Raw genomic sequence first — 24,266 nt, 5'->3', positions numbered from 1 at the left:
TTGCTAACGCTCTGTAAAAAAAAAAAACCAAAAACACCTACCCGCATGCTCTGAATGGCTTATTTGGTTCTTTTAATACATTCCGGAGAGAGCTTTGTCTCCTTTTAGTTTTCCTTCCCCCCCCCCCGCCACTTCTCGTATCTGTTTCAGTGAGATAAAGAACTCCATTGCATTCAGAGGCTACACTCTTTTACTAACAATCCTCATGTTTTTTGCACAGCTTACCTGTGCTATTTAGTTGCTAGAAGGCAGACAGAGCGTAATTTAGCTGGTAACTGGCACCAGCAGGCTACATTTTGATTTGAAATACATTTCAGTTGCTGCTTTCTATAGTTACAGATCAACTGGATATAACAGATGTCCATGTTAACCTCCGCTGGGTCAGTGCTGCAAGTGTGAGAAAGTGACCGGTGTATCCTCTGGCCTACATTAAAGACGATTTCAACGGAGACTGGACAAGTCAGGGAATTGTTAACACAATATAGTCTTTCACCTTTAGGGGCTGGTTTGAATTCAGCCCAAGCTAGTGCTGATTGTATGTGCTTATCCTCTGTTGGCTGTCTCATTGTTCAAGTGAAATAAGTTTGATGGGTCTCAATCCCTGGCAGAGAAGTATCCGCTTCCCGAAGCCTTTACTACTATTGGCCGTGCCGGGTGACCCTCCCTGGCAGGCTCCCCTCTTTCCCACCGCCACCTCCCCCAGGATTAAACAGGCCATGGGAGCTGGAGTCACCTCCCTACTTGCTTCCTCCCCGTCTGGTCGCGCAGGGGATACCAACGGTGGTACTCAGCAGTGCTGGAGCTAGTTCATGCACGCAGAACAAGTGCCACTTAAGAGGCATTCACCCCAGCGACATGTCCATGTTGGATTTGGGTTGCTCTGTCACCTAAGTTCATTATTTTCATACTTTTAGAGCCGGACCTGATCCACCTCAGCAAGAAAAACATCCTCAATATCTGAAAAAATTCCAGTCACAACCCTTCCCTCATTACTCATGCTTCTAATGCGCCACAAATAAATGTCACCTACTGTCAAGGGGGACACTTCCTAGGGTCCGAGCAGGTTCGTGGGTTCGTACCTACTGAGGCCAGGAGGGAACCACTGTTAACGTCCAGAATACAAGCCACAGACTCCCCTAATTTCACTCCCATCTGATCTGGAGCAGATCTTTCAGGGAAAAAAAAAAGGCATGTATTCTTGAAAAATTACCTGAGACAGAGAATCAAACACAGTCTGTGAAAAGTCAAACAGTTAATTACTCACTATGTTAATAAAAAAAAAAAAAAAAAAAAGCAGGTCTCATTCTAGTCGGAGTAAGGCACCAAAACCCCATTAATTCCCAGCCCACTCTAATAATGTTCGACAGGTCCCACTGTGACCAGGGAAGCAGCATCACTGTCACACATGAGGACACAGACCTGCCGAGATCATGGAATTTCTCCAGGTCACACACGGAGATAATGGCAGCAGCAGAGGAAGGAGCATCTAGTAGACTCTGCTGCTTATCAGAATAATTTTCCCTATATTTATATCATCAGAGGTTTTAGGGGGAGGATGGGGGAGAGGATTGAAACATATGCAATTTTCTACTTCTTTTCTGTAGCTTTTTGATCCTTTCGCTTCTGGGTTTGGCAACTGCAACTTTCTTCATCCTTGGAGATTATTCTTCAATTCCTCAAAGAGACTTCAATTTTCTCACAAATCTCTCTTCCTTTCACTTAATTTAAACATTTATGGCCAATTTCATGATTTAATAATGAGAAATAAAATTGGAGATTTACTAAGTGTTGAGAGAAGACCTTTCATTTCATCTGGGGATTAAGAAGGGAGTTAAAGGTGTGAATGCTGTTAGCCATGCTGGCCTAACCTGAGCTCCAGCGTGCTAAAGAGCCCAATCCTGAGAGATACTGAGTGTGCTCTGCTCCCATTGAAGCCAGGGAAGTCCTGTGGACTCAGAGCACATTGCAGATTTGTGCCCCTTAAGACACAATGCTAGTGTATAAATCCGTAGCAGCGCTGTCTTATAGATATTTTGCTAATAACTTTGAAGCCCGACTTCATTTAGTACTACCACCAGCTGATCAACTCCAAGCAGCTTCTCACTACACCATTAATTTAAGGTAACAATTCACTAAGGTCTTTGGTTCCGCATAAGCGCTTCCCAAATCACTTCTTCAAGTCTCTGTCAATTATCTGAGACTAATGCACCTTGAAGTTACCTTTTAGAGCAAACATTACTCCATGGTCATAATTCTAAAATATTATCAGTAGCCAAAAGATAGGAATGATGCAGCTTTCAACTTCAGAAATTCAGACTGCACATTCAAATGTAGAAATAAAAAATAAATCAGTACTGGTGCAGTCTGAAGATCTACTGGATTTTCATAATTTGGCAATTGTTAAGCATGTTCACAGGACCAAATGGACCTTGAACCTTTTATTCATTTGATTTCATTTTCTGGATGGCTACTATTAGATAAAGGCAGCTTTCTTAGGTACTGCTGCAATGGTACTGGCCATCAAATTACGTCTCGCAAATCAAATCTCACACACTCGGGGCTAGACTCACTCAGCCTGGCTGCCGTCTCACCCTCTCCATCATGACATGGATTCTCTCCCAAACTTGGGCACGTGGTGCAGGATGCAGCTGACCAGGCTTGCTCTTCTTCAGCTGACCTGCCACACTCATGAGACTCTCCAAACTCACGTGTGAACTGCTGTGTCCTCTCCTCTGATCCCCCAGCGTGGCATCTCACACGTTGGGAAGTGCCACGGCATGGCCAGATGCTCGCTGACCCAGCCTGAGCAGCAAGAAGGGCAAACGCGGGCACAGATTATGCCCAATGCCCTTCTCCAGTCGACTCTAGATCTGTCCCTGCTGCGCAGCAGAGCATGGCACCCATGTGCTGCCCCGTTCAGGACACATCTCATTTTGGATCACGATTTCCATTCTGTTCAGTCAGACAAAAAGGGCACCAGCAGACAGAAATTAGTCCAGACATGAAAATGGCTAGGTCTTCCTCTGCCAAATGCTCTGGATTCGTAACTAGTTGTTACGATGAGACAGAAAAGTGCTGCTGCTGTCTGATTTTGGAATGGGACTTTGGCTGGGAGAACAGGACAAAACAGAGTGAGAAGCTGTCTCTTCCTGTCTTGTGTGCGTAACAACTCCATTACAGGTCTGGATCTCACTCGGAGAACGATGCTGGCTGAGTACGTAGGCTGCCAGCATTCATAATAATTAACCATTAATGTTAGCAAACACTTGGCAAATCTCCACCCGCTTTCATCCAGAGCCCTCAGAGTCCTTTGCAAACATGAACAGATTAAACCTTGCCAGACCCCCTCCAGTCCTACACATTAATCCAAAGAATTTCCTCCACTTCTATTCTCTGCCAGGGTATTTAGTAAACACGGTGAGGTCGGGAAGTACTCAGGTCATCCCCATTTTACAAGGCAGAGTGGAGGCCCAGGGTGGTAAAGTGACGTTCCCGAAGCCCCAGCGAGCGCTGCCGGTGCAGCAATAGTGAGCAGTTGTGGCCTCCCACCCTGCAGTCAGTGCCTCAAACCCTGCACCATCCTTCCTCTGCTTGGCAGCTCTTCATCCCTATCTCGCTGTCAAGAAAACCCAAGCAGGAAAGGGACGTAGGCTTAGCCCAAAGTCCGATGTGGATCAGCAGGTCGGTAGAGCGGTAGCTTTGCTGCTGTTCTCGCTGCTGGGACACAACGGCCACCACAGACAGAAACAACCATGAGCCAGCCAGAGCATAGCATCCTCTGTGAGAGCATCTCCCGTTGTGCCTGCTGTGGCTTGGTGGCATTTTTGCCATCCAGTTTTGCCATCCTTGCTGCTGCTTTCTAACAGCTCCTTGTGGACACGATTTTGTCCAAAAATAAACCAAAAAAAAGGGGGCTTCATTCCAGAATAATGATGCCCCCTTGAAATACAGTGTCCACATGGGGGAGTTATAATGAAACAGCTTGGTCAGAGTAACTATTATGTCTGCTAAACCAGCAGACTTCCCCACAGAGACACTCCCTTCCAAAACTCTGTTTTTGCATTCAAGGTCTAGCTTCAAAAAGAAATACCCATCCATTTCACCCAGTCACATGGCCAGCAGTGTGCTGGGGCCATTTGAAACGGCCAGTAAACAAACCTTCCTCGCAGAAGAGAGCAATCTGGCTCACAGGACCTCAGAGCGCGGACACTTGGTAGCCTCCTGCTGATGCCTGGCCCCCTACCACGTCGTGACCTCCATTACAGCTGTCTGAGGGCTAAAGATGTTGTGGCTGATCAATGGCTTAGGAAGAAAACCAGAGGCTGTGTGTTCACCTCCTTGTCCCAGTTTGGTTCAGCAAGCAATAATCAGAGCATCTTCTACAGCTGTGCTCACTAACACGCACGGGTATTTACTGTAGACTCTGGAACAACAATCAGTTTTAGGCAGGCAGATCAGACATCTTAGTGCTCACCTGGGAATAAGAGGTCTTTCTTTTTTCTTTTCCTCCCCTAGTTCTTTCCCCTCATTTGCATTCCCTTTTGGCTTCAAAATAAATTGCTTTAAATCTCAGCTCAGCAAGAGCTAAGCCTGGAAAGCCGGAAGACTACATTCACGAACATTTCCTGGGAGTTCAGGCAAAAGCTAATCTGAGACCTTTTTTCTGAGACTGAGCAACATGAGGAGGAATATTTGGAGGATGAATAGGAAAGAGAAAGGTGCTTGGAAGGCAGAGATAGAGGAAGAGAAAAGACAGAAGATAACAGGTTTGAAAAAGCACGGGTCTCACCCATACTGGTCTAAATTGCCTTCTCCTCACCAATGTCGGTGAAATTCCCCCTTACCTCGGTTAACATTTTGTCCCAAACAAAGCAGCAAGTCCTCTCTGTTCTCCATGCTGCCAATCAGGATTTTTAGCAGCCACTTTGGACCAGCTCCCCAGTAGGCATAGCCCAGCACAGCTCCCAGTTGACTTAGAGGAGCTGAGGATGCGACTCCGCAGGAGTCCTGACAGGCCGTGAGAAGAACCTCCGTCTGCCAGGAATGGCACTTCTCACTTGGCTTTACACGCCAACAGACATTTTCTCTCCCTTGCACCCTAAGGTCAATACACGAGACACCGAAAACACGAGCACCACAATAAAAACTACAGAAAGGATTAGTCTGTACAAATTGATCAAAGCGCAAAAAATACTATTCCAAAACAGCCTAAGTCAAGAAACAAGAAATGTTAGGTCTTTCCATTGTAACAGGCCCTTATTTATCACATTGGAAAGGGTACTTTTTAAAGGCAAATGGCCAACTAGTCCCTTTGATACATGGAGATGCTTCAAGATAGGTATGATATAGAAAACCTAGGCAGAAGATATGTACCAGCTAATCTGACAGTTATCTCTTTTACAGCCAACTACTGTCATTTCAGTCTTTGAGAACTGCCAACTACACTGATAACTGCAGACCTAAACACAGCAGAGGAGAAAGCCTTTGTTAATTAAGCTAGCTTCCTTCATTTTCTTACTGATCTGGCCTCAGCAGAGCTCTCGGAGAGCTGCTGTTGTGTGGCCCTTTGTGCTGGTGATGGATTGCCGCACCCCTCCGCAGACAGCTGCATATTGGTGGCGAGGCAGGCGATCCTCATCTGCTGGCTGGAATGCTTTCTGGGATGAAATGTTGCAGTCCTGCCACAAATTAGACTATTAACTCAACTGGAGCACAGCAGATTCCCCCTTGGAGGGAAAAAAATCTCCCTGAAGGATGCATAAACCTGCCCATTGTCCGATCCAGCTGATAGAGGGCTGATTTTTCCAGTGTGGTATCAAGTTCCAGAGGAGCCTATTTATACTGAATTCATCAGTGCTACTTTGTACCCAGAAGAGTTCAGCTCTGTGTTTTCAATCAGTTAGTGGCCGTCAAACTCTAATGGGGTTTCTGGAACTGTGGGTGCTTTATCCTCTGTTCAGCAAGCGTTTCAGCACGCTGAGCCGTTGCTCCACTAGCTCTGTTGAAGTTGCAGCTCCTCATTTCAGGCAGACGTGCTGTCCCCTCACGGTTAGATATTCCGCCCGGAGGGACAAAACTCAGCAGACTTGCAAGTGTCATGTGTGAGCCCAGACTTACTTTTTACCATTTCCGATGGCAGTTTGCAGTTCCTTTTGCAGGTCACTGGCCTGATTCTGCCTCCACTTATGTCTCTAGGTCATTGGGGCTATTTCCCTGGCTTTGGAGTGGTGCGTCACCGGCAGGGTCTCCTCCTGATGGGCAGTGCTACTGTTTCCCTCTAGTCAAAGCCACCACGAGAAATTTCATTAACTTCATTGGATACGCAAGTTAAGTAGAAGAGAGAAGCACGTATCTTGCAGGTAATTAATCTCAGAGCTAAATGAAACAAAAGCTGATGGAGGGGACTTTGATCACTCATGCCAGCCTTTTCATAACCAAATCGTGACAGCTTCACCCCAAACCTAACACCAAAGCAGCCCCTCTTTGCTTCTTTGCTCCTTCATAAGCTCAGAAATCAGTCATCATCCAGCCTCCACTGACCAGACCTCGCCTACAAGTCCCTTCCTTTTCCCGAGGGACGTCTTTACCATTCAAATAGAGTCATCGCCCAAGAACCATCAACACCAGTTACCCACATTCCTGTGTCCAGCCCAGTTACCCTGTGCCCACAGCTGCAGTGACCAGTGCTGTAGGTATCTCCACCAGCTTACATATGAATGCTGGGACTCACACCCCTTCCAGACCCTTTCTGTAACTCAGGATCTCTGCAAAAAAAGCAAAGCAAAACAACAGCTATTCCCTTTGCCTCTTCCTCCACCTTTTGGGTCACTTACCTGGTGAGGCACTTAGGGTTCAAGGAGAAGCAGACTTGGCAGGGCAGAAGCAGGGAAGATTTCTGTGGATCTGAAATGGTTAAAAAGATTCCTGCCTCAGGACCACTAAGGTCCAAAGGGTTCAGTCTCTATTTTATAATTTATAGCTCACTGTCTTTCTTCCTGAAGTCCTGTGGGCCGTCATGGTTCACAGAGCAATCCTTTTCTATTTTACTTATGCCACTCAGTTCAGTAAATGCCCCCAAGCTAGTCCAAGCCTTGTTAATACCTTCACCCATGCAACCTCGGGGAGAAAACAGCTTTTTATCATTAGGTGAGAATGGAATTGCCTGGAATAACAACACAGACGTGGGTTTTAGCACACGAGGAGAGATCCCAGGCCTTTTAGTTAGGAACCTGCCAGACTGCTGTCAACTCAGCCGGGGTTGGAGAATTGGCTGTCACCGCAGGGAGGGACGTGAGCCCTCGGCCCCGCTGCTGGGCTCCCCGAACAGAGGGGGCAGCAGGAGGATCAAACAAAACAGTTAGAGGGGATAAAGCAAAGTATTACATTTTAATTCATCAGATCTTTGGCTCCCAGTGGAATTTGCAGAGATATCTTACTAGAATTACTCAAGTTTTATCAGGAGACAGCAATACTGGGAAAGTGCCTTTTGGATGGCAAACCACTCCAGATCTTGAACTGCATTAGCATTGGGACCGGCTGAGCAAGAGAGCCCCCACAATAGTTTCAAAGATGAGAGCAAAAACTGGGGCGAGAGAGAACATGTGAGATGTAAACCCATCTGGGCACACAAATGTATATGAGCACAAACCCAGGCATATGCATAATGCTGTCTGCTGTGGGGTCCCTCCAGTGTAAAACCTGTAGGTATTTACTGGTGAGCAGAAAATACAGGACCTACAGAGACACTAGAAAATGCATCCAGATGATAGCAGCTTTTATCCATCCACTGCTCTTCTGAGGTCCATTTCTGCTCTGAGTGCAAACACTCTGAACATTTAAAAAAAAAAAAAAATTTAAAAAGAGAGAAGAGAGCAAGAGGGACATGAAAAAAATCTCCTTAAAATACAGACCCAGATATAAAATACCATATGGGTGGAGCAAGCTAACAGGAGAGATAAAAAGCAAAGACAGTGAGAAACCAGGTGGTTTATCATCATTTTTTTCCTGACATCCTCTGTCTGAGCAGATGACTGCAAGATCTTTGGAGAAGCACAGGAATAATGTCTGGCTCTGTCAAGATCCCTCTTTATTCACTGCGGTGAAGGGGTGAAAAAACATCAGGTCTGATAAATGATTCATGGAGCCTTTTCTTCTGCTAATCTGTAAATAAATTTTAAAAAGCAGCTTCTTTTTGATGAATATATTCTGCTGCTCGTAAAAACATGTCAGCCTTTAAACACAACACAGGCACACTCAGATGTCTCCAGTGTTGCTGTCAGTACTTTGAAAGCCCAAGCCTGGCTCCTTGTAGAGCGCAGGGCTGGAGGTTTTGCTGACTTACCTCGGCTGAGGATCTGCCCCTCCGATCCCATGGCACCGGATTCCTGGGCTCTGGCGAAGCCTTACCTCATCTCATGCTCGCACCTTCACCGCTTTGTTTAGTCAGGGAGAGGGCAACATCCCGCAGATTTACAGATAAGAAGGCCAGAAAGGACCTTCATGAACATCTCGTATGACATCCTGCATAACAAGCTCTAAATCCTCTTCTCCTTGTTGCACGAGCACTCTCTGAGTGTGCACATTTTACTGTCGCTGTGTGGCAGACATTTCTTTTTTGCACACTGCTGGAAACAACAGAACCACCCTAATGTGCCCCTCACCATGGCATCGCATCCCGTTCCCTGCACGTCCTCCTCAGAAACATCTGCTGGAGACAGGCTCCTGCCCGTGCTAACGTGATGGATTTGACCCGCTGTACCTAACCCTCACGCTCTGGTCAACCGGGCTCCAACCAGCAGATCTGGGAAGGCTGTAACTGCCATGGCCCACATCGCATGGAAACCTGGGCCCCCTGGAGAGACCGCACTGCTGTTATTTATGGGTTCTTTCCCCCCTTACTACTATGTATCTTGGGCTTTCTTCTTTTGGCCTTTTCTTTTTTTTTTTTTTCCCTTTTCCATTCAGCTACAGATAACAGCAACACCATGGGTGTGGACACACTCAGGCAGCAAAGACCTGCAACAGCCAAAGCACCTCTTCCCTTTCAGCTGGGGAGCTGCTGGGTTTCTCCCTGAGCAGACGGGCCTCGAACTGCCTCACGACTTTTGCGAGTGTGGACAGGGAAGGAAAGAGGAAAAAAAAGCGTGATTATACAAGGACATCTTTTATTTCAGTACATTCAAGACGAAAAGAAAAGAAAACAATTCAAGAACAGGATGTACCTTCACTCAAGGCTTTATCTCCTCTGCCCCTCTCCATTGTCGTCTCTTTCCTTTTACAATCAGAAATTGCATAGAATTTGTTTTTCAATCAGAAAATTAAACTTGTCAATGTAAAACCCACGTCTGTACCAAGCAGAGGGTGAGCTGCTGCTGTTGCTAGGGAAGTAAATATTTTCCTTACATCAGATCCTGGGCTAATGGTTTTCTCAAATGCTGTGCGGCATCGTCGCTGCTAGACATGGGCTGTAAGTCACCCTTGAAGCTGAGGGTGCTCCGTGGGTCACGGACAAGGGGAGCTCGCAAGCCTGGGGCAGAGCTCAGAGTCACTTGTTTGGGAGCGTGCGGAGCACGGGCCATGGATGCTTTGGGGAGCGACAGTGGGCAGCAAATACCATCTCCCTCCGCTGGTGGGAAAGGGCAGCCTTCCCCAGCACGCCCTGCTCTCGCCTGCTCCCACCTCACCTTCCTCAAAAGGCTCCCCCACCCACACCCCAAAAACAGAAAGGAAAAAAAGCAAAAGATAACCCCAGAACTAAACAAAAGACACAGAACCCCTGAAATTCCAGGCGTTTCAAGGCCTCTCTGAGTTCACTGTGTTCGTTGGTTGGTTTTTGGCATTTTAATATATATATATATCTATGTATATATATATTTTTATATATATGTGTGTTAACAACTCCTCAGATGGACTTTCAGCAAATGCTGCTTCTCACGGGGAGCGTGTCCCATCCCATCCTTTCCTTCCTCCCTCAGTCCACCTGCCACACTCTGAAAAGGAAGAAGAGTTCAGCACCTGAAACCTGGTGCCTTGGAGACTAGGTCCTGACGTACCCAAAATAAACCAAAACAAAATAACGACTCCTACCTTCCCGTCCCTTATCCGCATCAAATAAAAAGACCCTCCCCCCGCCCTTTGAGAACATCCCCCGGTAAGTCTACGTGGTGGGGAGACGGCGCCAGCGTCCTTTCTCCTGGCCTGGGGTGGAGAAGTTCCAAGAACCGCTCTTGCCCCTGGGTGGGCAATATCTGCTACACCAGTTACCCGCCACGTCCCTCCTTCCCGCCTCGGAGCCGCACGGTGGCACGGAGACAACTGCTGGAGCTTCCTCCTGCTGCGTCAGACTTCAGCGAGACGCACGTCCTCTCGGACGCCAAAACCAAAGCCGACCCTCTGGCCAGGCCTGCGCGTCAGCCCAAAGGTCCGCCTTGCTCTGGAGAAGCTGGGTAACTGCTTTTAATTTAAAAACGAGTTGACATTGTACAAGTCCATGTTCTGTAAAATGGAACAGGACCCTCTCGGCCCACCCCAACGCCCCCTGCCCCAGCGTTACTCGGGCTCGCTGCTGTTGGTGGTCTTCTCCCACTCCAAGCTCTCTTCGCTCTGCGCGGGTGAGCCCGCAGACGGCCGTGCCCGGAGGCCCTGAAACCTGCGGCACTCGGGGCACACCCGGATGTGCGTGCACCCTCGGGCGACCAGGGCGGCTTCTTGTGCCAGTCTTTGTGCCAGGGGATCTGGCTCGCCCCCACTGCACAGCTTCCCGTTGCTGAGCGTGGTTGTGCTGCGGGCTCGGCGCTCCTCCGGGATAACGGGGCGAGTCCGTATCATTCCCCCTCGCCTCCGACGAGGGTGGAAACTGTCCTTGCAGAGAATGATGTTGCGCAGCTCCGTCACCATTTCTTGGCACACCGACACCTGGAAGGCAGACCCGAGACATACTGCTCACCTAAGTAAGCTGTGAGCCCAGCAGCACTGCGTCTGCTCTGGATTCTGATGCCAAAGTGTTAGGGACTCGGTCGTTAATCTGGCCACTGGCTTCCGACACCAATGCTCAGACATTTACGCTTGATTTAGCCCAACAGATTCCGCCTCTTGTCAGACACCCTCCTGTGTTCTGGATCCCCAAATCAACATGAGACCCAAACCTATTGCAGGTAGAAATCCTCAGGTGATCCCATCTCCAGGAAAGGTACCTGGACATTGTACACATCCTTGATCCCTTCAAAAGCCCTTGGAGCATCCCTACAGCCTCGATCTTAGTAGCAGTGCATAAGAAGCTCGTGCATTTTAGACCCTGCCCAATGCATCTAGCCTTCTGGTGCATTTGAGGTCTCATTACTAGGAACGCTCATCTCAGCCTGGGCGCATTACTTGCTCCAGTGCACTGCACTGCTGAGCACCCTGCAGATAGCAATAAACACACACTATCCCCTCAGGACACTTTCGGGTCCTACCTCTGACTGTTCAGAGTGCCGAAGGCTCCACAAAAATTCCAGCATTGCCATAAAAATTGCTACGATTAAGCCACAGATGAGAACCACGAAGATTCCACCAATATTCTCCATTCCCAGGCCTAAAATAAAGCAGAAGAGATAATGCTGTGGAGAGGCAGACACAACATAAAGTGCAAGCATCGCTGTACAGAAATCCCAACTCTTTGCTCTTTAGTTGGCATTGCATATACCCAGCCAGGGACCAGAAACACATAGCCAGCACTGTCCTATTAATAGCTAACCGCATGACTCAGATGGCAAACTGAATGTCTTGCAATAACTGCACGATCGAAGACGCGTTCTCAGAAATGATGATTTTGCAGATAAACAGCAAGTACATTGGAGGGAAGTACAAAGCAATTTGTGGACAAACTGAAAACAGGAGAAAAAATGAGAGATCAATTGGGCACATTAATCCCTGCAAATTATTGACCCAGCTCTAGTTGCTTTGAACTTCGCAAAGGAAGATGAGCAATGTTGTTAAAGAAGCAGAGATGAAGAAGACAAGAAAGGGCTTTAAAGGAAGCTGGCACCAAGAAAAGCTCCTTTGATTGCACTACAAAGTGCTGGTGAAAAATGATAACAGCTGCTTGTATTGCAGTAGCAAGGAGAGGTTCCAAACAAGACCAGGACCCGACACTGTTTCACGCTATACGGTGACCGAATGGGGTCCCTGCCACCCAGGGGTACCCAGTTACGGGTTGGGTGCTCTCTGCCCAGCACCCTCTGGCCCATGAGGAGGAAACAGCCCCTTCCATGGGGTGACTCATCTCACCTCCCTTGGACAACTCGCTTACGACAGGATGAGTACCATCTCTACTGATCGTAGGAGCCATTCAGCCACCTCGGGCCAAATGCCACACATACAGACAGCTTCACTTAGGGGAGGGACTAAATTGCATGCACGGCAGCTGCCAGCCCTGTCCTACACAGCTTGCACTCCAGAAAGCTCACCAGCTGGAAGGAAAATCCACCCCTCAAGAACCTGTTCTGAGCTTTCCGTGTGCCAAGGCTGTCAGCTCGCTTCCCACCACGACCCTTGTCCCCAAAACTGCAGCCTGTGCCTCTGTCCGGCCCTGCAGAACAGGACCGTGAGAGGAGCCGGGGAGCAGTGCCGGCCTCAGCGCACGCTGTCCGAGAAACAGCTCTTCTCTCCTGTGCTTGTTCGTTTTGGGTCTCAAGTGGACTGGGCCCCTGATTGGATTGATTACTAAAAAGCATGCAGCGCTTTGCACCGAGGTGACTATATGAGGCCATTACTCAACAAGAACATCTATAAAAATCTTTCTCTCCCCTCTGTAGCATTAAATCAAAGTGTAAGAATCAGTGATTTATTGACTTAATCTCTGCATGGCTTTTAGACATAAAATCTCACCAAAATCCTTGTAAATCGCTGACCTGTTTTGTTCTAAAACTTAGGAGGTCACATTTCTCCCTCCTCCTCCGTCATTCTTTTGGCATTGCCTCTGGAGCAATCTAGTGACTCTGTAAATCAGCCCTTCGCAGAGATGTTTCCACTAAGACAGCAATTGCAGGGCAGAAAACATAGCCCATAATCACAGTTTAGACCCAAGATAAAGGCCATCTGCTCCTCCCAGCAGCTCTCAAACTTGAATTTAGGGCCAGTACCTCTCTCTACATCTTTCTATCATTCTGCCTGGTGCCACCTCAGACACCCATTCCCAAGCTCACTGAGGTATTTCCTTCCTCCATATACACATACCAGCAGGCTACAGCCTTCCTCATTTCCCAAACTGAGAAAGTGAGCCATGACAGAGGGCACAAAACAGCAGAAAAATTTGTCCAGGGTCACAGAGCACGCCGGGTAGTGCCAGAAACAGCCCAGGAGCCTGCTTCCCAGCCACCCCCATCCAAAGCCACCTCAAAACAGCCCATAGACTAGATTCCACTTCAGAGTTCCTTTTTGCACAGTCCACGGAAGAAAAGACTTCCACGTGCCTGCTCGCCTTCAAAAGTAACTTCTTTAATAGCTTATCACCTTGCCCTGAGGCCTGATGTCTTACACTGGGTCAACACCTTCTGTCTCGAGACTAACAGCCTGGGCTGCCTGCAGTGCAGCACTGCCCAACAGGGAGCACTGGCTTACAGTCCCTGCAGGGTCTCATCCAGCCTAGCTCACGAACTGCACAGACACACACACCTACACCTGCTGCAATGTCAAGAAAACAAAAGAGCTACCATGCACCCGGCTTGGCTCTCCGTCTCTGTGCTCAGAAAGGTCAGAAGACTGTCCTTTCAACTGAGGGACCTGCTAGCCTCCCAGAAAACACTTGCTGAGAAAAGGGTGACTGCCAAAACTAAAAAATGCAGCAATTGCGTTAAGCTGGCAACTGTTCTCACACTGGGACATCAGCCTAATGTGGTAGCTTTTATGGCAATTTGCATAGCATTACCCAAAAGAATTTGCTCCTTAGTTTACAGATGTACTAATAAAGTCCTTGTGTCCCTTCCCCTGGCTGTTTAAAAGGCGCTTTCACTTGGAGCCATTAACCAGCGGGCCTGTGGTGGAGATCCATCTCCCTTGAAGGAAGTCAGGATTTTGGTCTGATCCCTTTAGCCATCCATTTTCCCAGACATTCATTAGAAGCTAATTTACCCTCCATATGCCTCCAATATTTGTCATTTGGTTGTTCCCGCTATCTCTGCCCCAGGCAAAAACACACAGCATGAGGCAGAGCAGAGCTGTTTGGCTTTCTCCTTGAATTTTGAAGGAAGGAATCTCAGGTCAGAAGAAGGGGAAAAAGTAAATCTCAGGCAGAAAACCTGGCAGCGCTCACATGCAGATGGACGCACAGCCTTCTACTGCCTGGTCCCTTCAGCGCACCACCGGAGAGCGGCGTGGCTTACCTTTGGCTCTGTGGTCCTCCTCTTTGGGGCACTTGCCTCCTTCCCACCACTTCCGCTTCAGGATTTCCAGGCGGTTGTTCTCTTGCAGCTGGAGAATGGCCAGGTCAAACTCGTCACGAAACACAGAGCCTGCAACACCAAGAGGTATGTGGTAAGGCACCGCCTCGGCCAGCCTTCCTCCCCACTCATCCCCGCCACAACGCCCTGCCAGTGTGCCCAACTACAAAAGCTCATCTCTGAATGGTTTGGAAGGGACTTCAGTCCGTGTAAGCCCTTGAAACCTGCAGCCTCCCTGCTGGGACTGTCAACTGGTTAATGTCATTTGCAGATGGTAATTTCGCCTGTCCACCAAGACCCACGTAGGCCATTTAAAGAGGTCCGTTACAAGGGGGAGCTTTGGCTTCAGGGGCAGGGTCTGAACAGGCAGTTCAGTATTGCATCACTGCTCCTCCAGACCACTGAGGTCCCTCTCCTGTCACTCTGCCTCCAACTTCAACCTTGCTCTAACGCTCCTTCCCTCAAACTGGTGCACTGCAACAGCAGCAAGTTCAACCTACACGCAAGCACAAACGTTCATGGTAGAGGAGGCTCACTTCTGCGCTCGGTACCGAGCTCTACTGCAGTCTTGATGATGTCTGCTACCAGAGATCCTGAAGAAGGGCCGTGGGAAAGACCGCAGTTCTCCTGGTAACTCTGCACTATTGTCCCAGTGAGCAGCTTTCTGCTCTTCTTATCTGCTACAGTTTCACTGTTTAACAAGACAATGTCAGAACAAATTTAGTCCTGAAAGTAAGGATTTGTACTCACGATCAGGTTACTGTGACTTTACAAGCTTACGCATGTTAGCTAAACTATAGTGACTGTTTGTGTGATGGTTCTTATGTAATTCACCTTAACTTTGTATTGCTAAGTGCAGGTGCTTAAAGGTCAGGAACAAGGCTTCCTGAGCCTGCGAGACTGGCCGAAAGATCAGCCGATCGCCTGGAATAACAACTACTACATCCTTTTTCTGTGCTGCCCTGGGAGATGATGTTCTCTTGCTAGCTCTCATATTTGAAAGACAAAACCCCTGCATTTGTTAAACCTGATTATTAGCTGAGATAGTCACTGAATTGTCCAATTCTCTGTCCTGGAGTTTTAAGAACCACCAGCTGTTAAGAAACTTGTGCTAAAAACTACGAGAGTTGCAACAGCATTACTGTTACAGCACTTCTGAGATAAAACAAGGACCACAAAACGATTCAAAAACACTGGTTCAAAAGGGAAACAGTCATCAAAGAGCATATATGCAGAAAATAAGCAGCAATTTTGAAACATCTTTCACATGAATTATTTAAAGAGCCGCAGTTGCGTGTCACATGGCTCTGGACCAGAGCAGGGTCTTGTATATCTGGTTCTGAGCGTGCACCTCGGGCAATTGCAATGTATTTGACTTTCCTCCTGAGATAAAAAATGACCCTGGGCAGAGCTGTGAAACGTGACATTGGCTTTAGAGCCGGTTCAGCCTTTCAAATGCTCCGGTCCTCTGCCGACAGCTGAGAAGGACTAGAATTTTTCTTCACTGCCTACCGACGGGCATGCCAATCCCGTAGCCCTTGGTGTCCAGAAGGCCCCCGACCTGCGTGAGGTTGCAATTGCGCTGACGATAATACTCGTTCATGGTGGACTCCAGCAGGAAGGCGTAATTGGAGTTCAGCACACGCGCAATCCCTTCCTCCGTGCTCTTCACAAAGACGCTTGGCTGCTTGGAGTACATGTAGTTCCACATCCGCTGGTACGTCTGGTAGCGGGAGTTCTGCAGGAGAAAGGAGGCAAGTGCAACTAAGGCAGGAGCATCTTGCTGTAACATAAACCCCAAATTAGACACCACTATGAAAAGGCCACAAAGGGGAAAGGAGTCAAAGCAGATTTGGTGCCAGATTCAAAAAGGATTTAGATGCCTAACCTCCATTTATTTCAATGAGATTTAGAGGTCCAAATATCTTGGTGGATTTGAGACTTTGTTGGCAAAGCTGGGCATGAAATGCATACCTAATTCCAATAGGTTCCAGCAAACCTCTTTGCATAAATTCAATTTTAGAAAAATACATCGTTTCCGTAACAGTATATTAAGAACACACAAAAAAAGCCAGAAGAAATAGCTTGTACTTGGCTGATTTAAATCACTGAATGCTCCCTGTAGAGCCTCACACCCTATCGTCTGTCACTGTAACCTTGTGCTTAACAGTTCACCAGCATCAGAGCCAGACACCATCACCCTGAGAAGGGCACTGAGGGCTGTGGGCAGCGCCAAAGCTCTTTGGAGTTGTTGCTCCCTGAATCTGGATTTTGGTTCACCCTCTTGTAAGGCAAATCAAAGTACCTGCTTAAGAGAACTGGAGTCTTTTCATTGACTACAGTAAACTAAAGCTCAACCAGCCCCAAATCCTCAGACTTTGCTGGCAGCTGAGTGGTGAAGACAGCCTCAGCCACGCCTGCTTAATCCATCACTGCATTTGACCCACCATTGTTACACCAGAGGCAAATGGATCCCAACATAGTTTAAAGCATTGCAAATGGTCCAAGAACATCTTTTGCTAATTTCTCCTCTGATACCAGCGGCTCCAGCACCCGCTAGGCAGCGCAGAGCCACAGTCAGGATTTTAAACTTGAAAGCCTTCCTGAAAAGAACTAAGCGAGTGCCTTGTATACAACCACCTCAGTCACTTGGGCTTGTGTTCAGCTCATTTTAGATGTAACATTCTGCTTAAAAGTAGCTTTTTGCCAAACCCCTGAAGGGTGTAAAGTTGGGCTGAAAAGCTGGGGCTCACTCGAGGGATTTCTCAGGCTTCCCAATTCCGTTCAGACTCAGAGGGGGGAAAAAGTGAGAAAAGCTTTCTCTCCTCTCAGAATTTCAACAAGTAATAAATAAATAATCCTCAAGCAGTTCTTTGTGCATTCAAAGCACTGCAGGAAAGATTCACTCATTTATTTCCCTTCTGAATAGAGCAGGGAAGATAAAAATTAAATCGCATAAGTTTGCATACACTTGACTTATTTGTTTTCAGTGCCACTGACCACATACAGACTCCAGCACTTTGACATATGGTAGCCTACCTGGGGTTTGCAAACGTTTCTTTGTTTACCCAACCTGACACTCTCATGTAAAAGCTAAGATCACATCAAAACCGCATAGAGATCCATGGAAATTTGACTGCAAATGCTTATCTGCTGAAGACCGTGTTATGCCATCACTGTGACACAGGGATGTGTACCACTTTCCCACCCACATAGTAGCACTCCGAGTGTTAAGTTGCTTTCTAAGTCCAGGCAGGAAAGTCTGCTGCTCCAGGGTCTCGCACAGACGTCCTGACTCTAGTCCTCCAGCATCCCAAGAGCGTGCCAGCTGCTGTCTTACAAAATTCTCCCTTCCCTGTCCTCCGCCATGCCTTCCTCACCATTCATCCCATCATCACCTGCTGTGGATTTAGCCCAGTCCTGTGCAACCAAGCAGCCAGGGGTCTCTCCAGAGGTCCCCTCCGTGCCAGAAACTGGAATGCAACAGGCATGACAGGCTAGGGTGACATCCAAATCTGATTGAAGGGTGCCCTCTGCACCCCCTGCCCCAGTTAGCAAAAGAATGGCGGTTTACTTGGAAGAAGGTCATGCTGGAGCCGCCATGAATGGTGCCGTACTCGATGGCTGTCTGGTCAGCCAGGTCATCTACGGATTCGATGGGGACATCCATCCGCTGCACGGTGAGGAAGGCTGCCAGGTTGGCCGTGTAGGAGGAGATGATGATCAAGGTGAATGCCCACCTAGGGAAAGGGGAAGCGAAGATGGTGACCTGAGATTTCCCATTGGACTGAATCTGATCTCCATCCCCACCCTCTGCTTCTCCATCTGCTTCTGCCCAGAAAAGACCCACAGAGAAGCCTTCCTTAAGAGGAGGGCTGACCTTACCAGACTCCACTGACACAGCGCGTGGATAATGCTTGGGGGGCAATGGTGGAGCCTTGCTGCATGAATCCCCCAACTGGAAACCACAAGCTGTTGCCGAGAGAGTACTGATTCACGAGAAGATTGCATCTGCCTTGCGAGCAGGGGTGGGGGCTGTACCACTCATACGGTGTCAATCTAAAATGACAAGAAACAGGTAGCTCAGGTAATTCACTGGGAAATGGGGCACTTTGGAGGACAAAAGCAAAAAAAGAAAAGATGTGAAGTCCTAACTCTCCTGGAGGCAGATTTTTCTGAGGAAACTCTTTGCTGTCAATTGATGCCCAGGGCTCAGAGCTGTGTGAAATGCCTGCTCTAAGACTCAGAAGCCAGAAGCTTTCTTGTAAAGATTTGCAAAAGTTTTGAGAGGCTCTGCTGAAAATCTGGGCATGGGCTGCAGGAAGGCTGGAGCTCTGTGTGCAAATTCGTACCACAGACAACCACAACAATAATCCCAGATGTGCGTGGACTTGATGTGAAATTGAAATCAAACATCTTTGGCTGTGTTCCCTGCTGGAGAATGAGCATCAATGGGAAGTTCAAAAGTGAAGTGTGTGAGACCCGACTGCATGACACCCTCAAGAAAAATAACTGTACTGGTGCAAATGGTTGCTCTGAAAACGTCTGATTGCCCCGGCAAGGTCTAGGTCCCAAGTCTAGTTTGAAGCCAAGTGCTGGTGTTTCAAAGCATCACATACTTCCAAGTGCTCACAGGGACAGGACAGAGGTGGGAATCTGAAATAACTGACAGCCTGTCACTGAAGTGACTGTAGCCTAGCTCTCTCTTTTGCTGTTTCCAGTCCTCAGTTCCCTGGTTGCTAAGAGAGTCTTCTAATTCCTATGCTGCAGTTCATTATATTGCTAATGGTTAACAAAGCTGGTGCCTCGGAGGGTCATTTTGGCGATACTGCCAATACAGCTGCAGGGCTCTGCCAGCTTACACAGCATTTAACCAAAATGAGGTGTTTATTTTTGTTTCTGCCTCTCGTACCTCACTGTGATGCCAGGAAGGCAGAGGTTATTTCCTGAAGACTTTCTATGGTTGGATCAAGCACTAGCAGTAAAAAACACTGCTCTGGGAGAGTCTTCTGCAATTCACAGGGTCAAAAGCTCCTTACTGCTGAGCAAGGCAGAGAGCAGTGTCCAAACCTCCATCTCCAGCGGGAAGCCGCGTAAAGGCACCTTTTTGGAGGATCATGTTTAAAACATGAGGAGGGGGCTAAAGAGGCACCAAATCTCAGTCTGCAGAGAGCGTCGGACTGCATTATTCAGCAGTTTCTTCAGAATTACGTTTCTGAGGCTGTAACGGCATTCAAAGAAACCATTAAAGCCCTGTCAGGATGACAACTTTAGCCATGCCAAGGGACCAAGTGACAGCACAGTTCCAATTTTTGTAATGAGAATTGGGTATTAACCGTGTCCCAAAAGAGCCGTCAAGCCCTGAGCATGTCTTTGGTATACATTGCCAGGACACAGTTCAACTCTGTCTGAAAAGGCCCATCTATGCCACCAACCATAAGCAGTTTGTTAGGAGGTCAGGAAAAACAGCAATGGAGCATGGACCCTGGGCCTTGATTGGAGACACGCTGCAGACAAACACTCAGTGATATATTTTAAGGCTGATTTAAATTAGTCATAGGGAAACGGAACTGAGAGCTGTCAAGTGAGGCTCTGCACATCAACCAAGAGGCTGTTGAAAGATATTAATGAACTTTCTTTTTCTGTACACACTGGGTTTTACAGGGCCAGAGGAACCAAACGTCACTACTGGAATTTGCGTGAATATCTCTGAATGCATTTGCCAGTACCTGCCAGCCTCCACCCTTCCTGTTCAAGACAAGTCATTGGTTTATCTGTTGCAGATCAAGCATCTACAGGGAGCAGCACCATTTGCACAGCACCAGCCCTACTCCCAAACCTCCTCCCACCCTTCCCGTGCCGCTCTTGGCGCCGGCACCCACCGCTGTGGCCAAGCACGCTCCTGAATTGTGGCACGCTGCTGCTGCCCGCCTTGTCACAGCCATGCCAACAGCCATCCCGGGGCTTCCATATGCATCGTCGACGTGCCTGCATGGGCACTCAGCGGCAAAGCCCCAGTCCTCAGCTGGCGGAAGGCAAGAGGCTGGGATGCTTCTGCTCTCCTTACTGCCCCCTCCACACTGGTGGTCTGGGGGATGTCCCCGTGTCCCCCTGCCCAGCCCCTCACCACGCATCCCCCCACGGGTCTGGGAGCGTGACGCTAGATGGCACCGCGAGGAAGGAAAAGGCACCGCCAGTCACATTACCGAGCAACCAAGAAGAGGACGCAGCTGACAGCCAGGTAGGCGAGCAGCATGAAGAGCCAGACGCCAGGGGAAAAGGGATCCAGGAATGAGAAGTAGCCAGGTTTGCGGCCCTGGAAGGGAAACAAAAAGGAGTTTGACCTGCTTGTACTTCTACAAATTAAATAGTCCATTCTGAAAACAACAGAAAGAAACACACCTGCCCCGGTGCCGACAATGGATGGGAGCAACAGAAGGGAAATAAAGTAAACAGGGCTTTGCAAAAGCCTTGCAGGGGAAACAGGTGACAGCAAATGCAACAAATGACCGAGTCCTGCAGCATCTCCCTGCTGGAATTCATCTCCTAAGACTATTCTTCTCCCCACCTCAACCACTTTTGTTCCTCCAGGCAAAGAAAGAGGTGAATCGATAGAAAAATCGAGACAATCGCAGCGCTCTGCCCTCCCCGTGGTAGGGTGTGCTGCACCCCTTGCCTGCAGGGCCTCCCGGGGGGAGTCCCCATCTGGAGCCCTTGTCCACCCCAGCAGGCTGCACACCACGCTTGCTGGGCAGGAGGGGGCTCCCCTGGGAGAGCACAGTGGAGCTCGGAGGTGGGTGGGATCCTTTGCACGAAGCAGAGAGGGGAGAAAATATTTTTGTGCAGAAAAAGAACAAAAGAGATGGTTGCAATATTTCTGGTTTTCTTTTTCCAGCCTTGAAATGCTTCTTCTCGACAAAACTCAATAAAATTATTGCTTTTATCTCAGGGAACACGATATTTTTATCTCCAGGATGCGTCAGAATTTCCTGTTTTTTCTCAGCAAACCACCTTTCCTTGAAAAGTAAGGCCTCACTCCTAGAAAAAGCAGGCTGATCTTCTCTCAAAGTACCTTAAACTTTCACAAGGACACTGCCACCACTGAAATCTTGTCAAATGTAGCAAAATTTGTGCAAAAGGAGGATTAATTTCTAGGAGAAGTTTCTCAAACCCATTTTGGTGAGCGTACTTCTCCTGCCACCACCAGCTCTGCGTGTGCAGCTCCTCTGCAACACAGCCTCCTCCAGGGTGGAAAGAGCAGCCGCTAATTTACCTCCAAGCACACTCAGCGCCACCGTGGGGGACAAGGGGAAGAGGTGAAAATAGAGCACAAGCCACAGGACTAAAGAAGTGCTCTTGCTCTCTGTGCAATTTATAATATCCATGTGGAGCAGAAAGCGCTTTGTTTCAGCACTGTGCACCCCTGACACACCTCTCCCTCCATCCTGAACGCTGCAAGTGTTTGGGCAATGCTCGTCTACCTCAGGCATCTTCTTTCCTTACCGTCTCCTCTGAAAGACTGCCACCAAAAGCATGCAACTCCCAATGCAGGGCTAAAGGCTTGCATTAATCCTGTGGGAATATGAGCCCTCAGCTCACAGGAGCCTGTATGTTCTGCCCCAAACCACAAAGTCAGTCCTGGCATCGCAAAACCTCAAGCTCTACAGTTTCCCCAAGCACCTGTAACCAGGAAGCTGCCCATGAGTCAGAGCTCCCGCGAACGCTTTTACTGTAAAGTCAGAGTGGAAACAGCCTTTTATCACATCTCGGCCAGGCTGTCAGCATATTTCTTACTGGCACCTTGCTCTGTTGCGTGCTGAAAACATCTATCACTGTTTGCTCAATGCAGCTCACTCCAGCAGCCGTTTCCCAGCACTTGCAGCACGGCAGCTGCTCCGCTGTAGGTTGCTCGCTTTACACAAAAGCTGCTGCCAGGGATCATCTTTGACACACAGAGGCCTCATTTTTCCCTAGTCCACTGCCTTACCCTGCCCGTCTGTGACACCACATAAACTAATAATAGCTGGTAATAAAAAACACCTAACTTCAATTGCCATAGCAAACCCAGAACCATCAAAGACCAGAGTCCTGATATTTTAGAGCTGTGCTTAATCCAAAGGCAGTGAATAATTTTCTGTTTTCACAAAAGTCCCCAGGAAACATAGCTGCTTTTTTTTTTTCTCCTTCCCCAGACTCAGACCAGCACTTTAAATTCCATTTCCATTAAAAAACACTGTTTTACTACTGAAGGATTCCTAATCTTAAGCAAAATCTGAATTTCACATGACCTTGGTAGTTCTTCTGAAGACTAAGTTGCTGCTAGAAAAGGCAATAGGTGTTGCACAACAATCTTCCTCTACTAAAATATCTAGGATACTGTGATATTCTCAGCTCCAGTCACCAGCGGAGACTGTAACATCTCAGAAACCTTCTACAGCAAAGTCTGCTCTGCATGACATAAGGGACCACCACACCATAACATCCTATCCCTGTATCCTTAAGGACAAGATGAGCTTGAGCTTGGGATCTACATTAGCATTTTTAGAGAATCTGGCTTGTTAAGCCTTTTAACAAATAGATGAGTTAAGAATCCGTGGTTCAGACCTTCCTGCATCCATTTTCAGGTTACTTTAAAATCACTTCCCAAGAAAAAGTTCAGGTTCACCAGGGTATAATTCCAGCGTCTCTCTTTAAGACAAGGTCTCCCTTCCATACCGGGTTATCTTACTGTGCTTGGTACAAGCAGGTGAAGTACAAACAGTGAAAGATACTACGTTCTTCTTTTGTCCTTTCCCTTTTTTGGTCAATTGCTGCTGTGTTCTGCTTTTCCTTATATTCTTCCCAGAAACCCAGAGAGGGACAAATGACTGCTATAGCCAGCATCTGGGCCCAAACCAAGGGCCTTCAGAGCCAGAGACACTGCTGGAAACTACAGTCCCAGCATCCTGGAGAGACTCACAGTTCCAGTGACATCCTTTGCTCACCTTGCTGGAGCTCCTCTCCCTAGTTCAGAGAGGTGAGACCATCTCACGAGTCTGCAGGCTCCAAGGTGCACTCCCCTCTGCAATTCTCGCTGATCCCATCCAGATGATCACGGACTTCTTGATGCCAACAGGAAGCCAAAGGTAGGCAATGTCAAAGCTCTTCTCTTTAGCGCCTGCATGGCTTTCCTGGATGCCCCACAGGCCCCTGGCTCCCTTTTTCATCGAGGGCTAAACTGGCTCAGCTGCCTCTCTTCTTCCACAGGTGTTTGCACACTCAGGAATGAAATGAGGCAATGGGCACCTGCAAGGTGTGAAGGGCCCCATCTGCCCTCGGCCAAGCAAACTGGAGCTTCTCAAGCAGAAGATCGTTCCGGGTGGCTTATCCCTCCCCGGCATCCCAGAGCTGGCAGGAAACTCCCAGGCGCTGGCGGTGCCTTGGCTGAGGCTCCCTCGTGAGATGCTCCTGTAACCAAGTTCCCTTCTGTAATTAAGGCCTTGATGTCTTCTCTATGTTTCTGGGGCAGTTTGTCAATAAATTACGCTCATTAAGGAAATTGTGTTGGAAGCTTTAAGTCTCAGGCTTGGCAATAACTCTCTCCTGTGACTTTACAGTAGTAGTAGTTCTGGATCTTTTCAGCTACAGTCATTTTCAGGCTGCTGCTACATATTCTTTTCATTCACAGTTGTGGATAAGAATAAAGATATTCTGTTCCCACGGAGGGCACAAACTCTCTTATCTGTCTGTTTTGAAGATGGGAATGACAATATCTGGAGTCTGTCAGATATTTTTAGCCAGTCTCAATACAGCTTTGTTAATTGGAAGAGCTATTTTTCCGGGAATAGAAATGTTCAAAATGTCCAATAA

General features: G+C 48.1%; 1 protein-coding gene across 2 annotated transcripts in view; it reads right to left on the bottom strand.

Moving 5' to 3' along the window:
- Positions 1–10,548: 10,548 nt before the first annotated feature.
- The window catches only part of GRIK4 (glutamate ionotropic receptor kainate type subunit 4), a 137,754-nt gene continuing 124,036 nt past the window's right edge, over positions 10,549–24,266 (bottom strand). Inside the window, exons 13-19 of one of the 2 annotated variants that reach the window (XM_050911076.1) lie at positions 20,624–20,733; positions 18,303–18,476; positions 17,992–18,157; positions 15,930–16,155; positions 14,361–14,489; positions 11,454–11,572; positions 10,549–10,914 (exon numbers count right to left, since the gene is read on the bottom strand). In XM_050911076.1, the coding sequence (XP_050767033.1) occupies positions 10,549–10,914; positions 11,454–11,572; positions 14,361–14,489; positions 15,930–16,155; positions 17,992–18,157; positions 18,303–18,476; positions 20,624–20,733 (1,290 nt within the window). Of the gene's footprint in view, positions 10,938–11,453; positions 11,573–14,360; positions 14,490–15,929; positions 16,156–17,991; positions 18,158–18,302; positions 18,477–20,623; positions 20,734–24,266 lie in introns of both variants that reach the window. The other variant, XM_050911078.1, reaches the window with a different exon arrangement.

The sequence above is a fragment of the Gymnogyps californianus genome, chromosome 25, assembly GCF_018139145.2.
Source record: "Gymnogyps californianus isolate 813 chromosome 25, ASM1813914v2, whole genome shotgun sequence".
NCBI classification, from domain to species: Eukaryota; Metazoa; Chordata; class Aves; order Accipitriformes; family Cathartidae; genus Gymnogyps; species Gymnogyps californianus.
Note: the sequence above shows the minus strand (reverse complement) of the source record. Positions and strands in the feature narration are given on the sequence as shown.